The sequence below is a fragment of the Nerophis lumbriciformis genome, linkage group LG06 (assembly GCF_033978685.3).
Source record: "Nerophis lumbriciformis linkage group LG06, RoL_Nlum_v2.1, whole genome shotgun sequence".
Classification (NCBI taxonomy): Eukaryota; Metazoa; Chordata; class Actinopteri; order Syngnathiformes; family Syngnathidae; genus Nerophis; species Nerophis lumbriciformis.
This window is the reverse complement of record NC_084553.2, coordinates 41,180,213-41,197,691: the sequence shown is the minus strand read 5'-3', so window position 1 is coordinate 41,197,691 and position 17,479 is coordinate 41,180,213. Positions and strand designations below refer to the sequence as shown.

At 40.6% G+C, this 17,479-nt stretch overlaps 1 protein-coding gene across 1 annotated transcript; it reads right to left on the bottom strand.

The window, feature by feature from the left end:
* Positions 1-1,974: 1,974 nt before the first annotated feature.
* Positions 1,975-17,340, bottom strand: krtcap3 (keratinocyte associated protein 3). The gene is made up of 6 exons (XM_061964350.2): positions 17,134-17,340; positions 16,168-16,352; positions 16,031-16,090; positions 7,949-8,146; positions 4,839-4,973; positions 1,975-4,107 (listed from the first exon to the last, which is right to left on the bottom strand). The coding sequence occupies exons 1-6, from the start codon at positions 17,144-17,146 to the stop codon at positions 4,033-4,035; spliced, it is 666 nt and encodes a 221-aa protein (XP_061820334.1). The 5' UTR covers positions 17,147-17,340; the 3' UTR covers positions 1,975-4,032.
* Positions 17,341-17,479: the final 139 nt, after the last annotated feature.

Sequence of the window (17,479 nt, the reverse complement as noted above, 5' to 3'; positions counted from 1 at the left end):
ACTGTGATGTGGCCCTCAATGAAAACGAGTGTGACATCCCTGATCTAGATCAACAGCACCCCTGTGATTCATATGATTTAATAAAATAACAGTTTGACAGCACTTATTAGATAAGGCACATATAACTATTTGTCTACTAAAAAAATAAATCAATGTTTTCTTCAAATAGCTTGGCATAGATATGACTGTTCCCTTGTGCTGCCATGTGTAGGATTACTTTTTTTAAATGTAACTACAAGTGCTCAATTTAATTGCATACAAAACAAGTTGCCTTAAGACACAATAAGGAGAGATATTAACACATATAGTATCAATAACATTAACAGATAGATCTGAAGTTGATCCACAGATTTAACTATTCAAAGTAAAAAAAAAATAAAAAAAAAAATATATATATATATATATATATATATAACTTTTAACTCTTGCATAGTTTGTGTTTTTTAACAAAAAGGGCTTATAACAAAAAAAGATATAGATATCAAAGAAGCGATCTGAAGTTGAAGACTTAAGCATTGAAAGTAAAACAAGATTAATAGATGACTTTCGGGTCCCTCTTGACCTGTAACGTAACATTTAGGGTATGTATCAAAGTGGCCCTACATGTTTATGTGCTGTGCTGCCCTGTGAATGTTTACTCTTTTTTTAAAAATACATACAAGTGCACAATCAGATTGCATTCAAAACAAGTTAAGTTATCAAGACACAACAAGGAGAGGTATTGATTTAAGAATGCTGTGATTGCAATGGTGTAGAAGTGCACGGCATCATAACGAGAGTTGTTTCCAATTTGGTGACCCTTTCATCTAGTTGTATACATGGGGTAACCAAATATTAGAAAGAGTTCTCTGCAAATCAAAAATCCATCCATCCATCGTCTACCGCTTGTCAATACAATTTAAAAACAACTCTTGGTGCAATGCCATGCACTTTCCCAGCACTGCGATCACAACAATGTGCATTGTTAAGCAACTCCTCTCCCACAGGGTCAACCAACATTTAAAATAACTATATGGAAAAAAAAGAAAAGAAAGTTAGCCTTAGTGCTAATCTCATTACAATTCTAAGTAAACCTTATGTCAGGGGTTCTTAACCTTTTTGACCACGGGGCCCAACTTTTCGACAACAGAGGGGACCTGGGCCCACACAATTATTAACATTGAATTAGTAACGGTAATCTTAATTTTAATCGTATTCAATAACTATCTAACCTACTTACAGTTTACCAGGACACACCTAAAAAATCTAATATACTGCAAAAGAAGTGACTCAAGAAAACTGAAGAAAACTATATTTACATACAATTACGCAGTGCTAAAATAAATACATTTTAACTACAAAATGTTGCAATCATCAAATTCCAAATGAGTTAGTATTTGCAAAAATAAAGTTTACCAGTTCGAACGTTAAGTATCTTGTCTTTGCAGTCTATTCAATTGAATATAAGTTGAAAAGGATTTGCAAATCAATGTATTCTGTTTTTATTTACGATTTAAACAACGTGCCAACTTCACTGGTTTTGGGTCTTGTAAATTAATAAAATATGTTGCTTAAATAAACTGTCAATAAAATTAAAGTGCAAACGAAAATACTGCTTCACCATTTTAGTCATAATTTTTGCACTGAATAAACTTCTCTATGACTTTAGCTCCAGACTTCTTTGGTTTGTTTGATGTTGTCATTCCTGCCACAATTAGTGGATAAGTGTATTACAACTGAGTACCGCTGCAGCACACAGCAGAGAAAGATATTTTTTTTGGGTGGCCCTGTAGGAGGCGCTCGCGGGCCAACAATGTGCCCTGGCTCTATGCTTAAATCACTGCCTTATGTGACCAATGCATACATGGCATTCTTTTAGTAAATATATGAACACAGAAAAAGGTTTATATAAACGTGCATAACATAAACACCCTTTTACATTTGGACAGAATGGTTCTCAAACATGTTTCAATAACAGCTCATATACAAAGACTATTAAGCAGAAAAAAGTTTATTAAAATGAGCAGCAGTAATCAGTGATGCAATCTTTCAAACAGCTTAAATTTGTCCTTCGAGTTATCCAACAACTTAACTTCAACATCAGTCAAAAATTGTTGTACATACACATTTCACTTGACGAGTGAAGGCCAGTTGAATAGCTTTTAAAAAGTATTTTACACTGATGGTGCATTGTTAACTCATATTTCAAGAAGCTTATTGGTATATCATCTTAAAACTATACATTTGATGAAGTGCTTCCTGATAAAAACATCAACAGAGCGACATCAAAGTGAGCTGGATGATGTGTGATCGTATCAGGCAGCACAATGTCAATATTTATGCCTCACACACTCAGGATTAGTGCTGCGTGCTATGATTCCCTTCTGCACGATTGAGCACAGTGCTAGATTAACCGTTTCATGGCTGATCTGATGTGATCCTCTCTGTCACTGTGTGTGGGGGTATGTGAGGGGGGTCTGTGGAAGCAGAGGGCTCCTGGCCCACATACTGGTTGAACCTCTTAACATGAGCAGTATTCAGCAAGCACGCCATTGTACTCACATCATGACACTGTATGAGTTATCTCCATGACCCTCATTTTGCAGTTTGTTGATTAACTAGAAGCAAAATTAAGTGCAGTACTTAGCAGCAGAGGCGCTGTTGATTCAGTCACAACTATCCATTTTCTACCGCTTGTCCCTCTCGGGGTCACGGGTGGTGCTGGAGCTTACCCCAGCTGCATTTGGGCTGAAGGCGGGGTACACCCACCGAGGGAAATGGAGCTACGCTGCAAAACATCTATCAATACTGTTCTTTTTTTTAATTTCTCAATTTATAAATCAAATATCCATTCCTTGGTTAACTTTATCAGTAATTGCTGTTATTAAAACACATTTCTAAATAATTGTAATATTTTTAAGTGTCTTATGTATTTTTTTGATTCAAATTAATAGTTTAGGTGTGAGGGAATTGACTGATCAGTAGCTCTTAAAGGGGCCATGTCCAAATTCAACAAGTTTTTCTAAAGTCAAACATTGTGTCAAATCTGGTACGTAAGATTATCAGACATTTTATGATATTACAAAATACCACCTTATCGTCATATATGCCTTAAATAAGGTTTCTTGATAGCAACTGAAAGCAAATAGCAAATAAAACAGGACATTAGAGTTCATAGGTTTTTGAAGGCCGTAAAAACATTTGATTCTTTTTTTGTGCTCAATTTTCTAAACAAAAATATGCATGTAATGCATAAAAACATGTAACATTTGTTGACTTTTTTGGTCAGATAAAGTCATAGTTTTAAATTAGTAAAATAACTCATTAAGAAAATGTATCTTAATTAAAAACTAACATAATTTAATCAATAGGCCTTCAAAGGGTTACAATTTAAAAAGCAACTTACCGGTACATGTTCGGTATTTTTGTTTAGGGCTGAAGTTTATTGAGATATTTGAGCCAAAAAATCTAAATGTTAGGCCTTTTACAGGTATGTCCCTGTTTGGTTTTGGGGTATTGTGGTATAACTACCAGTGTATCATATGTCTGTGAAAGAATTGGACATAAAAGCATAAAATCATGTATAAAGGAGTGCCACAACCGGATTTATGGCCAAAATACAAGGAAAAATCTATTAAAAGGACACACAACAGTTAGCATTTGTGCCCAGAGGATTAAAAATCAACACGTAAAATACTAAAAACAGAAAGAACTATAAATATATATATTTCCTAGAGAAGAGTTCAAACATAAAATAGTTTAAATTGATGTAAAAATGTATTTTGTGTAAAAACCAAAAGGCTTCTTCATATTGAAAAATAATGTCATCATGAAATGTTAGTTACCCTGCAAAAAGTAAGGATTACACTACAAAGTACATGTAGTGTGTTGGAGTGCATAGAGACATATGACGGTCATACCACGACACGTGTCACATTACGACAGGACTATACATCAAGGAACGCAATGGAAGAAATGATCTTAACCTCAACACATGTCATATAAAAACTGTAACCTAATGTATAAAGAAGGTATGGAGTGTACTTTGTTCAGTCAGGCATCAGGGTTCAGTACGTTTTGGCCAATCAGGCGCCTGCTCTGAGGAGAACGCCCAATATCTTCCTCCAACTGTGTGAGAGAGACAAAGGATGAGAAAACTTGTAGGACACAGATATTCAACTGGCTGCCCGGTTTCAGTTCAAAACTTAGGAAACAAACATTTTTGCAGCAAATCACTAAAAACACTGGAGTGCTCTTGTTGTATAGAGGAACTTGGACCACTGTAAAAACATTGGCGAATCCTCGCATTTACATTTTAACCTTGCTAGCAAACAAAGAACACTGTGGTCCAAACTTGTGATTTACATTACTTAGACATTCCTCAAGGCACCACTTTAAGTCCTCTCCTTTTTGGCAGTTACCAACTTTTTTTTCGTGTGTGATTAATTTAACTAAGGTGTTGCTGTAGCTTGTTTACTTCAGATGCAGGCTGTAGTCATCTGGTCAACTTTTTTGGTTACACGAGTGGTGTTTCTGAAAGTTCCATTTTAAGTCCTCTTTTTCTCGTCATTTGAGCTATTCAACTGTTGGCCCGTGAGTTCAGGTTAAAAAATATTGTGAGACTCACATTTTTGCAGAAAGCCCTTAAAAACAGCTGAGTGCTCCTGTAACTTTAACACATTAAATAGACCAAAATGAAAAGTCTACTCTAGAGGATGCTGGTTCTCCGGAATATACAATGTAAGATTAATAGTGAAAAGAGAAGTCCGGCTCACCGTCCTTAGCTTTCTGAAAATGTGGCCCCAAAACATTTTAGTTGAAAATCCCTGATGTAGAGTCCTTCACACACTAGCACATACCTGTTCTTTGAAGTAGTTGCGTCCACAGGACAGCAGACCTCTGAGAGTCAGGCCTACGATGAAGCACCACAGAGACAGGCCACACTCAGCTGCAGCCATCACAGCACTGGGGAACCACAGCGCCAAGGTGGTGTCCTAACACATAAATACCATAAACTGTAAGGCTGGGACGTGTACAGAGAGATTGGTTCAACAATGCAATGCACTGTATGGAAATAGTTTTTTGGAGCGTGGCTAAATACTGTATATAAAAAAATATCAAATAACCTTGTGTTGTTTTAAAAATTTGCGTTTCGATCCAATACCAAATACAGAAGCAGTATTAATCATACCAATACTGATACTTCAAATTTTCAAGACGAATGAATGATTACATTTTTGATCACAATTCTAATCAAACAAAAACACAGGTTGGCGATATAACAATATCAATTTAATATTTTCTACTATTGGCTCCGATTTAAATAATTAGTTTTTTGCCCTTAAAGCCGTCCGGTGTCCACGGACTTATTTCCTCAGTGTGTAAACAATAACAAAAAAACATTTTGAGATAATAAAAAACATTGATCTGACCACTGTAGCATTGATACTGTAATTACTATTGTTACTGTCAATATTTGTATCTATCCACATTTGTTCAAGAGCTCTAGCTTCGCGTTAATCATATCTTCATACAGTGAATAGTGTAGTATAGCTATTCTTTGTCTTTTAGTGATAACTTGTAAGAAACATAGTTCATTTGCAGCCATGGAAGTGAGGATTACTGACTTAGAAGTGGCTTTGCACTGTGGAGGGACCTTAGCCACTAGCTTGCTAGCGAGGATGCTTCATTGCATTGAGGACGCAGCCATTCGCTTGTCACCATCAAATGTGCAGGTCACAGAATGTGTCATCAACATGCATTATCACGATATAACGATAGTATTAAAAGCTTTTTTGACGCCTAAATGTATATCATTTATATCATATCGTGCAACCCTAACGTCAGCTATGGGAAGTTGCGCTTCTTCAATGCAGACCTCCACTATGCCACAACTGAGCTCGGCAGAAACATCTTTATCAGTATGTAGGACACTGGCATGGAAACAGGGATGCTGAACATTCAGAGAGAGATTGTCCCACCGCATTAATTATTTCTACCTATAATATTATTATTAAAGGAAGTCAAACATTTTCATTAAGTTAGTATCACTTAATTGGCAAAAATATGTAATGCATGAAAAGCCAAACTGTTAAATAATAACTTTCTTGTTTTGTTAATAACTTAAAAACTATAAGAGTTGGACCCAACATTTTTGCAGCACAAACTATTGGGACTGGCTTGGGGAGATTTTGAGAAGGGGGTGGGGGTTGGTTATGAATCCTATTTTATTAATAACTTATAAAGTATAATAGTTAAACAGAAAATGTTGCAGCACAAACAAATGGAACATGTTTGAGGAGATGTTGACATAGTTGGGGCATATTTATGATTAACACCACGTTAATTACGAATTAAGAACTTAAAACCTTAAACCAGAACTGCAATTTTTGGGGGGTAATTTTGCCTATCGTTATCATTATGAAAGACATGACAGCGGATGTATTTTGTTATTGCATTATAACTCAAACGTAAATAAATGTCAGTTTACAACGGAGCCAATGGGAGGTCCTCTATTTCGCCCATAGAACCCAATAACCACCCAAAAACCGCCAACAATACTCCATTTACATTTTATGAATTGAATATTAACCAAGTATTAGTGATATTGTTATCATAAGTGCTAACGCAGACAAACTATTTATAGCGGCGCCGTGATCACAAGCTTGTGTGTCAATGTTTACATCATTGAGTGGGTAAGCTGCTTCCTTGCTTGTAGAAATGTATTGTAGATCATAAATCATGCCTCTCACCTGGACTGTAGAAGGATGAGGACGTATTCCGACAAGTTGGTACACTCGTGACAGCCAATCTAGACCAGGAAATGTCGAGAACAACACGAAAATACGCTTGGTTCCACCCCCCTTCACTTTGCGACGATTATGAATCATTCTTCATCTAAACAAGATTACAACAAGATTCTATCAGTCGGCAGCCTAATGTCAGCAGACATTGTACAGTAATTGATGTTTTATCATATTTGTTGGCTCTCATGAAGTCTGCAGTGAGTAATATTCAGTGATGTTGTTGAAAAAAAGTAGAAAGTTGTGATGCGTTTATGAAATTAATGCGTAATGTATGCTTAATTTGATCAAAATACGTAAATATTAAATTTGATTATAAATGTACCCATTATTACATTACAAATATACTTAGTGTGTATGTACATAAAACTTTAATAGAGGTGTTTGGATGTTTTTGTAAGGGTTTTTTAAGCAGAATAGAGAAACACCCTTTGGCTCCATTGTCTGAGGACTTTTAATCGCATTTATTTAATATTTAGAATGCATAAAAAAAGAAAAAAACATTTGTGTTCTTTTCTTACATAGGGATTGTGAATGATAGGCAAAATTTAAAAAAGTGCAGTTCCACTTTAATAACTTAAATCTGTAACGCACAAACTAAAATATCTGCAGGACAAACAAAGCACAAACTATTGGGACACATTTGGGGAGATTTTTACAAGGCTGCAGGGCCAATTTCACACAGGTGAATCGCAAAACATTAACATAAGAACTATAAGTTAGACCAAACATTTTTGTAGAACAAACAAGCACAAACAGATGGGCCAAATTTGGGGAGATTTTGACATAGTTGAAGTCTACTTATAATCAATAACACGTTAACAACATAAAACATTAATAACTTCAAAAGCCAAACATTTTTGCAGCACAAACAAGTTGGGGTGATTTGGACAAGGTGGGGGGACTGGATTACATCACTAGCCAGAAAACATGTTTCAGAATAACTTGAAAACCGTAACGGCACGGAAAATGTTTTTTTGCAGCACAAACAAATTCCTTTGACGCACATAATTGCCAGGCTTTCGCGGGACATATATAACGATGTGATTGGCCAGATCTGGCCCCTGGGCATTGGGTCTGACACCTGTGTTCTAAATGAACCACTCGCAGTGTGAACATGTCTCCAAAGCAAGCATTGTCATAAAAATGGTAAAGTTGAGACTTACATAAATGCGTGTGGTGTCAAACGGGCAGCGTGCGCTGACCGGCGACCGAGCGTTGGCAGGCACCTCGGTGTCGTTACATCCACGCATCAGGCCCTGACCGTTGTGGGAAATGGTCATGGTGATGGCGACTAGCAGGCCAACGCAGCAGGCTGCCGAGAGCAGGGCGTTGAGGAAGGAGGCAATCAGAAGTCCTATTTGCTGCACACACACACGTGATTATACAAATAGTGCTAAACCACAACTTTCCCCCCCAGACTTGAACCCTGCAGCTAATACAAAGGTGCGGCTAATCTATGAATTTTTCTTAACTGACGGCCATTATGTTATGTATTCAACAAAATTACGTAGTAGTAACACTGACACAGAGACTTAAAAGATGTGTTATTGTTTGTGCTATGGCGACATCTTTTGGACAAATTCATTCAATGCAGGTGTTCTGGGTTGAAAGGCTGCAGTATTTCCTTCTGTTTCGTGCCTTGAACCGGAAGTATGAGTGCCGCTCCGTTTACTAGCCGTCAATAGCATTTGTTCTTGTATGGTTTCTTCATTCATCGCTCCAAGCAATGTTTGTAAATTTTACATTATAACTAAAACAATTCATAATTACTTAAACGTCACACGTTTAATAGTAGTGTTTACAATATACGGCTGTCAAACAATTACAATATTTAATCGCAACTAAGATACAATTTTTCATCATTAATAAGTGTACCCTAGACAGATGATTTTTAAGTTTTTATTACCATGACTGGACAATTAGTTTGCTCTAATTAAATATTTTTAAACATTATGCTTTTTTTCAGTGAGGATTGGACTGCGCCCAGGCTGCCCTTTGTTACCGATTCTGTTCATAACTTTTATGGACAGAATTTCTAGGCGCAGTCAGGGCGTTGAGGGGATCCGGTTTGGTGGCTGCAGGATTAGGTCGCTGCTTTTTGCAGATGATGTGGTCCTGATGGCTTCATCTGGCCAGGATCTTCAGCTCTCACTGGATTGGTTCGCAGCTGAGTCTGAAGCGACTGGGATGAGAATCAGCACCTCCAAGTCTGAGTTCAAGGTTCTTGCCCGGAAAAATGTGGAGTGCCCTCCCCGAGTTGGCAGGGAGACCCTGCCCCAAGTGGAGGAGTTCAAGTAACTTGGAGTCTTGTTCACGAGTGAGGGAAGAGTGGATCGTGAGATCGACAGGCGGATCGGTGCGGTGTCTTCAGTAATGCGGACGCTGTATCGATCCGTTGTGGTGAAGAAGGAGCTGAGCCGGAAGGCAAAGCTCTCAATTTACCGGTCGATCTACGTTCCCATCCTCACCGATGGTCATGAGCTTTGGGTTATGACCGAAAGGACAAGATCACGGGTAGAAGCAGCCGAAATGAGTTTCCTCCGCCGGGCGGCAGGGCTCTCCCTTAGAGATAGGGTGAGAAGCTGTGCCATCCGGGAGGAGCTCAGAGTAAAGCCGCTGCTCCTCCACATCGAGAGGGACCAGATGAGGTGGTTCGGGCATCTGGTCAGGATGTCACCCAAACGCCTCCCTAGGGAGGTGTTTAGGGCACCTCCGACCGGTAGGAGGCCACGGGGAAGACCCAGGACACGTTGGGAAGACTATGTCTCCCGGCTGGCCTGGGAACGCCTCGGGATCCCACGGGAAGAGCTGGACGAAGTGGCTGGGGAGAGGAAAGTCTGGGCTTCCCTGCTTAGGCTGTTACCCCCGCGACCCGACCACGGCTAGGCGGAAGAAGATGGATGGATGGATTTTTAAAACAGGGCAACACAAAAAGGACATAAACATGCTTTTAATGACCATTTAAAAAAATTACCTGAGCTGCGGCGGGATCTTTCCAGTTTTCGTATTTTGTAGGAATACAGAATTTGTATTTCTGATTTAGGGGCACTTGCATTCAGAGGAGGAGCTACACCATGTTTAGATACCAGTTTCACGCATTGATAACACACAATGTGGATTGTTACGATCATGGTTTGATTGTCAAAGATGTTTGGTAATGTAATTTGTGATTATTTCTACCTGAATAAATTAGGGGTATAACGATTTGTCTTAACAACGATTCGATTCGATATTTGTTGTTTTTCAGAACGATATGATCCGAAACGATTCAGGGAGTTGAAATCCATTCAGTAACTTCTTACAAAAGAAAAATCAAGCAGTGTGATTGTGAAATAAATAGTGGATACTGGACACTGCAGGTGAAGTTTCTGTATCGCTGTTATTTCTTGTAAGAGAATTATGTATACATGAATTATGGATACAAACAAGCAAGTAAACAACAATTAGTGTCCAATGCAATCACATCATATTTGAATAAAGTGCAAACAACACTTTAAGTTGAATTAACAAGAGGAAACACTTTCCGCTCATATTTTAACAATCAATCAATTTTCCATAAAAGTACAGTATCCAACATTTTAACAGTAGATTTACCTGCTAAAAAGTTCCCTGACCCAGTTATACAGTATCTGTGTAGCTGGGTCGCCAATGAAGGACGGCATCTCAGGTGTGCAGAAGCATGTATGCCCCCTCATCCCTGTTGATGGTGTTGGCCCCTTGCTTCCTAATTTCCATAGCCTCCTTCATCAATCTCTTGTATGTGTTTCTTTCTCATCAAATGACTTATTGTGTTCCGGGAGTCAGTGCGTCGCCGTAATTTGCACCGCTGTCACTTCTGTTGTGTCGGCTGAATCTTCTGCGCTTAAAAGTTGTGTTGCGGCTTTATCATTTTGTTATGGCATTTGTATTAGTCTTGGCTTTTGCAATCGTGCTGTAGCTGAAAGTTATGATATTGTAATGCCCGGCAGGGGAGAAGGAGAGACAGTCGGAGATACACTCTCAGACGCTTTCTTAACATGTGGTAACAAACTCAGGGAGCCAAAACACACAAACGTATACAAGAACTGCTGTTCACCACAACTCATGTTTAGATATTCAGCATACAGACACCCAAACTCTGTTCACTAGTCTGCCACTCTCGCACACATCACACACAACAGCACCACTTTGTAAAGGCACACAGACACACGTTACATATATTACACTACTGTCTTGTGGCGTTTGCTTTTGTTATGACCTTTCTCGAGCACTGTAGATATCTGCCATTTTTGTTTTGATGACACCACAGACGGGAAAATAGACTTAACGTCTAACATCTGTCATGTCTGTGTAATCATGTTTTGTTTTAAGTCATGTTTTGTTTAGTTTCTGGCTTTTCACTCCCTTGTCTTGTTTCCAAGATTACCCCATTAGTTTCACCTGTTCCACGTTTGGACTCATTGTGCACTCTTGTTTGTCACCATAGCAACCATTAGTTTTCACCTGTCACGTCACGCACCTGTTTCACGTTTTTGAGTCACGCACCTGCTTTCACTAATCATGTCCATAGTATTTAAGTTCATTCTTTTCAGTTTGTCGTTCTGACGACCTCACCACATTTATGCTCTGTCCATGCCTGGCACTTCTTCCCATGTCCATTCTTCATGCAACTATTTTTGTCCAAGCCAAGTAAGTTTTTGTTCCATGTTTATAGTCTTTTTGTTTTTCATAGTTTGTTCTCCGCCACTGTGCGTGCTTTTCATTTGTACTTTTTTGCTATAGTCTTTTGGTTTCATAGTTTATTCTCCGCCACTGTGCGCGCTTTCATTTATTCCTTTTTTTTTTGATAATAATAAATAAATCATGTACCTTCATTCCCGTTTCGCCCGAGCCAACTTTCCGTTGCATCCCGGAAAAGCACACAACCAGGACCAAGTCTTGACAGTAGGTCGTCAGCAGACCCGCTTTTCCGAACGTAAGTTGGCCGAGTTGGACAATTTGGACGAGGCTTCTTGGGCGGTCCTGTGCGCGATGGAGGAGGAAACTCTGCGCTACTCCTCCGTGGAGTACAGAGACTCCATTTGGTCCCAGGAATGCGGGGACGCAGCGCAGTGCCGGAAGCGCCGCTCCAGACGAAGGACGTCAGGTAGAACTTCCGGGAGCCTGCAGGACACGCCGCTCCCACATGCCCCTCCCCCTCCGGGCGGAAGCAAGCAGCAGCCAGCCCGGCTTCGCCCTAATGACGTCAAAAACCAGGATTTTTTTTTTCTGAATTCTTTTTCTTTTGATTCCCCGCCCCCCAGGACTCAAGTCACGCCCAAGTCACACAAAAAAATGTTTCCCCCCCACAATATCACAGGTAGAAAATAGACATTTTGGACAATTTAAAGGGGACGTTTCTGCCTCCCCCCGCCCACCCCTAGAGAGAGTTCCAGACCACAGAGAGCGCTTCTGGTATCCGCCCCTTGAGGGGGGGGCTGGGGTCGGGAGCTGTGTAGGTGGGGTGGCTCTGCATCACCATGTCAAGCCACAGCCTCCCTCACGGCCGCCACCACCAGTCTTCCGACCTGTCAAGCCACAGCCTCCAGCACGACCGCCCTCACCAGTCTTCCGACCTGCCAAGCCGCAACCCCCAGCTAGGCCACCTCCACCTGCTCCAAGGCTAGCCCCTGTCGCAGCACCACGGCTAGCCCCTGTCGCAGCACCACGGCTAGCCCCTGTCGCAGCACCACGGCTAGCACCTGTCGCAGCACCACGGCTAGCACCTGTCGCAGCACCACGGCTAGCACCTGTCGCGGCTCCACGGCTAGCACCTGTAGCTGCTCCACGGCTAGCACCTGTCGCCGCACCAAGGCTAGCACCAGCTCCACGACGCCAAGACCAAGACCCTGCACGCCAAGACCAAGACCCTCCACGCTAAGTCCAAGACCAAGACCCACCACGCCAAGTCCAAGACCAAGACCCACCACGCCAAGCTCCGGTACCAGCTCCACGACGCCAAGTGCCGCCAGTCGCAGCTCCTCGACGCCAAGTGCCGCCAGTCGCAGCTCCACGACGCCAAGTGCCGCCAGTCGCAGCTCCACGACGCCAAGTGCCGCCAGTCGCAGCTCCACGACGCCAAGTGCCGCCAGTCGCAGCTCCACGACGCCAAGTGCCGCCAGTCGCAGCTCCACGACACCAAGACCAAGACCCGCCATGCCAAGACCAAGACCTGCCATGCCAAGACCAAGACCCGCCATGCCAAGACCAAGACCCGCCATGCCAAGACCAAGACCCACGCCTAGGCCAAGGCCAAGACCAAGACCCACGCCTAGGCCAAGACCAAGACCCACGCCTAGGCCAAGACCAAGATGCGCCATGCCAAGACCAAGACCCACGCCTAGGCCAAGACCAAGACCCCACGCTGAGCTTCGCTGCCTGCATCATCTGCTGCTTCCACGCCTGCCACAATGACGACGCGCCTTCCTCCTCGTCGGCCACGGATATGGCCGCTACCTGGTCGCCCGCCACGCCAAGTGCGCCCACCTCCCAGTCGGCCACGAATGTGGCCATTCCCTGGGCACCCGCCTCGCCTGCTGCAGCGGCGTTCCACTCGCTGCCGCCACCTAACTCTGCCCCGGTGGATACGGGGACACGTGGTCTGGCGACCCACCGCCATGTCCCCCTCCCGCCCTCCCATGACTCTTGTTAATTTTTTTTATGGACATCTGGTATCTGTCCTTAAGGGAGGGGCTCTGTCATGTCTGTGTAATCATGTTTTGTTTTAAGTCATGTTTAGTTTAGTTTCTGGCTTTTCACTCCCTTGTCTTGTTTCCATGATTACCCCATTAGTTTCACCTGTTCCACGTTTGGACTCATTGTGCACTCTTGTTTGTCACCATAGCAACCATTTCACGTTTTTGAGTTACGCACCTGCTTTCACTAATCATGTCCATAGTATTTAAGTTCATTCTTTTCAGTTTGTCGTTCTGACGACCTCACCACATTTATGCTCTGTCCATGCCTGGCACTTCTTCCCATGTCCATTCTTCATGCAACTATTTTTGTCCAAGCCAAGTAAGTTTTTGTTCCATGTTTATAGTCTTTTTGTTTTTCATAGTTTGTTCTCCGCCACTGTGCGTGCTTTTCATTTGTACTTTTTTGCTATAGTCTTTTGGTTTCATAGTTTATTCTCCGCCACTGTGCGCGCTTTCATTTATTCCTTTTTTTTTTTGATAATAATAAATAAATCATGTACCTTCATTCCCGTCTCGCCTGAGCCAACTTTCCGTTGCATCCCGGAAAAGCACACAACCAGGACCAACCTACTCAGTGGCCTAGTGGTTAGAGTGTCCGCCTTGAGATCGGTAGGTTGTGAGTTCAAACCCCGGCCGAGTCATACCAAAGACTATAAAAATGGGACCCATTACCTCCCTGCTTGGCACTCAGCATCAAGGGTTGGAATTGGGGGTTAAATCACCAAAAATGATTCCCGGGCGCGGCACCGCTGCTGCCCACTGCTCCCCTCACCTCCCAGGGGGTGAACAAGGTCAAATGCAGAGGACAAATTTCACCACACCTAGTGTGTGTGTGACAATCATTGGTACTTTAACTTTAACTTTAAGTCTTGACAACATCTTTATTATTAAAAGTGCTAAACTTCATATTAAGTCTGCCGTTCTTAAATCCAATGTTTTCTTTTTTCAAGAATCGATAAAATTGATCGATTCCCTTTTAAAACAATCTTGGACCGCTACCTATAACTTGGAAGGCAAACTTGCCGAACACAGATCGATATGTTTGAAATGCATGAATATAATCCAATCTATCGATGTATCGATCAATCATTACACCTATAAAATGAATGCTTCTGATATTCTGTACATTACATGTTGCCGAACACAGATCGATATGTTTGAAATGTATTAATATAATCCAATCTATCGATGTATCGATCAATCATTACACCTATAAAATGAATGCTTCTGATATTCTGTACATTACATGTTGCTCAAGATAATGGTATTCATATCTCTGCATGACAATGTTTTAACCTTCTCTGGTAATAAAATGGAATATTCAGCCTGCTAAACATTCCTTAATTGAGGTCTATCATCCAGAAAATTGTATAAAATAATATACACTTTATTTCAATCTGCCAGAAAATGTCCTATTCCTGTTCCTCAATTGATGTAGTAGATTAAATATCACACTACATCTTTGACAAAGCATGATCGTAATCGTAATTTAAGACATATTTTAATTTTGTTACATAGTTAGACTGGATGTAACGCGTAATGCTAATAATGTGAAGCCAGAAGTGTGTGATTGGTTTGAGAAGGTGTCTTAATGACTTGCAAGTCTTTGATAAAAAGGTCACTCTGACGTCTTTCCTTTCTGTTGAGCTTTTATGCCATCTTACTAAAACAGTTTCAGTAACAATTTACATGGTATGTTATCAATGCGTTAAACTAAGCACGGAAGTGAAGCTTGACCGATCTCTCTGAATGTAAGCTCAGCAGCAGACTGTTGCTCCAGCGATCGTGGATGAAAAAAAATATAGTTTTGTCCTCATGGGAGAGCAACTTGTCATGGCTTTGGACCTGTTATTTCCATAATGTACCTTTTTCTTTGTCCATTTCTGATCGCTATTTTCCCACTTGTGGCTAATCAGTAAATAATAAAAGCAGCCACATTTTCCCATGCTACGGAATAGCCCGGGGGTCAAAAAGGAGTTAGTACGCATGCGAGTTAATGAAACTACCGGTAGTGCCGTTAAAGGAACTGATAGTTAACACGTTAACTTTTACAGCCCTAGTTTTCATGCATATTTGTACATGCTATTTTAACATTAGTTAACATGCTAACACGTTTACAAGTGTCTTATGTTAGTATTATTACCTTACTATGGCATTCTGTTTGAATTGTTTCAGTTTCACAAATACCTCAGTGAACTCACCAAGACGTCACCGTGGAGTTATTGAGTCTGTTTAGCTGATTGCAGAGCTAGCTTCCGCAGCTTGTGGGTCCATGACGATTACTTCTGTTTTGTTTGATCATCTGTTTTACTGCCTTGTTACAGACACCGTTTGGAAATAATTAAGGTATGTAAATACACATTAACAAAATATATCTGTGTAAATATCTCATTTCACAACATATATATCTGCAACTTACAGTCCGGTGCAGCTAATATATGGACATTTTTTTTTCTTCTAAAATCTATTAGGTGTGGCTTATAGTCTGGAAAATACGATATACGAATAGTTAAAAAAGCAACATCATACCAGCTTGAACACACGGAGGTTCCTCGAAACCACAATAGCAATAATCCCAGTGGTAATGCTCTAAAAAAAAAACACAAAAATGACGGTTTCATCTTATTCTGATATCACAGTGACTTTGAATGAATAAATAAACTCACCAGCAAACCCGAAGTGACAGAAATGATGTTAGTTACAGTGTATTCTGTGGTGATTTGTTGGCTGGGTTTGGAAATGTGGCGTAGGACGTTTCCATGGACAATAGCACCAAGGATGAAGTTTATATGTCCCACTAAGATGAGAGACAAGCCCTTTTTCATCAGCCTCCTCGGCCCCTTGTCCTTATCTGGAAGACATTGTGTATTTTTAGTGTGCATCCAAAACTACCATAATTGTATTTGTTGGTTTGTCTAGGCTTTAATTATTTGGTTTTTTTAAGAATATATATATCAACTTGAGTGATATATACAGAACATTCACACAATCTAAGAGCTGTTTTGGAAAAATCCTTGATTTCAGTATGAGTAATGAATTGAAATGAATGAAGGGACAAGCGGTAAAAAAATGGATGGAATATAAGAGTACCGCGGTTGATGGATGGAATATAAGAGTACCGTGGTTGATATTAGCACTGACCAAATGTAAAAAGTAAAACATACAATTTAGAAACTTAAAAACGGAATACACTAAAATAGATACATTAACGAAATTAGCTGATTACGAATATGAGACAGGCTATTTTGAATGCAATACAAATATATGTTCTATTGAAATGTTAATGTTGTAAAGTATAAAACGAGGAAAACTTTACATTTAATCCAAAGCGTTAATTGAACAAAAGTTAGAAAAATAGTTTACGTGCAGTGTAACTAGACCACAAAGACTTTTAAGAGGTGAGCTTTCACTCCCATGGATCTCTTCGAGTAAATAAGCCAGGTTAATGAATAAATGATAGACAAACGCGCTATAAAAGCAGATATGTAACGTTTCAAAACTTTAAAGTGTGTCGTTTTCTGATCAAAGGCCTGCTCGGTAATGGCGACTATTGTAACAGAAACCGTATATCTAATTTTACAATGAAAACACAAAACTTAACACATATGCAGCTTTTATGCTCAATAACTTACCAAAGGTGCACATAGCTGCTAGGCTAAATGTTTCCCTTTGGATAATAAAAAAAATATGCCGATTTGTTTTCGACAAAACTTCTTCAGCTGCTCAGTAAGCCAAAGGTGTCCACTTCCGGTATGAAGTCCGGAAGCCACCTGCCCCTTACCTGACCCAACGAACCACCAATGTAAGGAAGAAAAACATGTAACACCAATGCGGCCAATGTCATATTAAGTATACTATTTTAAATGTTATGCTTTCCAATAAAAGTGTTCCAAAAGTGATCGTTCCCTTGAAAATACAGAATGTTTGATACTGTCCTGGCATTGAACATTGTGCTTCTGTCCAAAGAAAGCATAACAG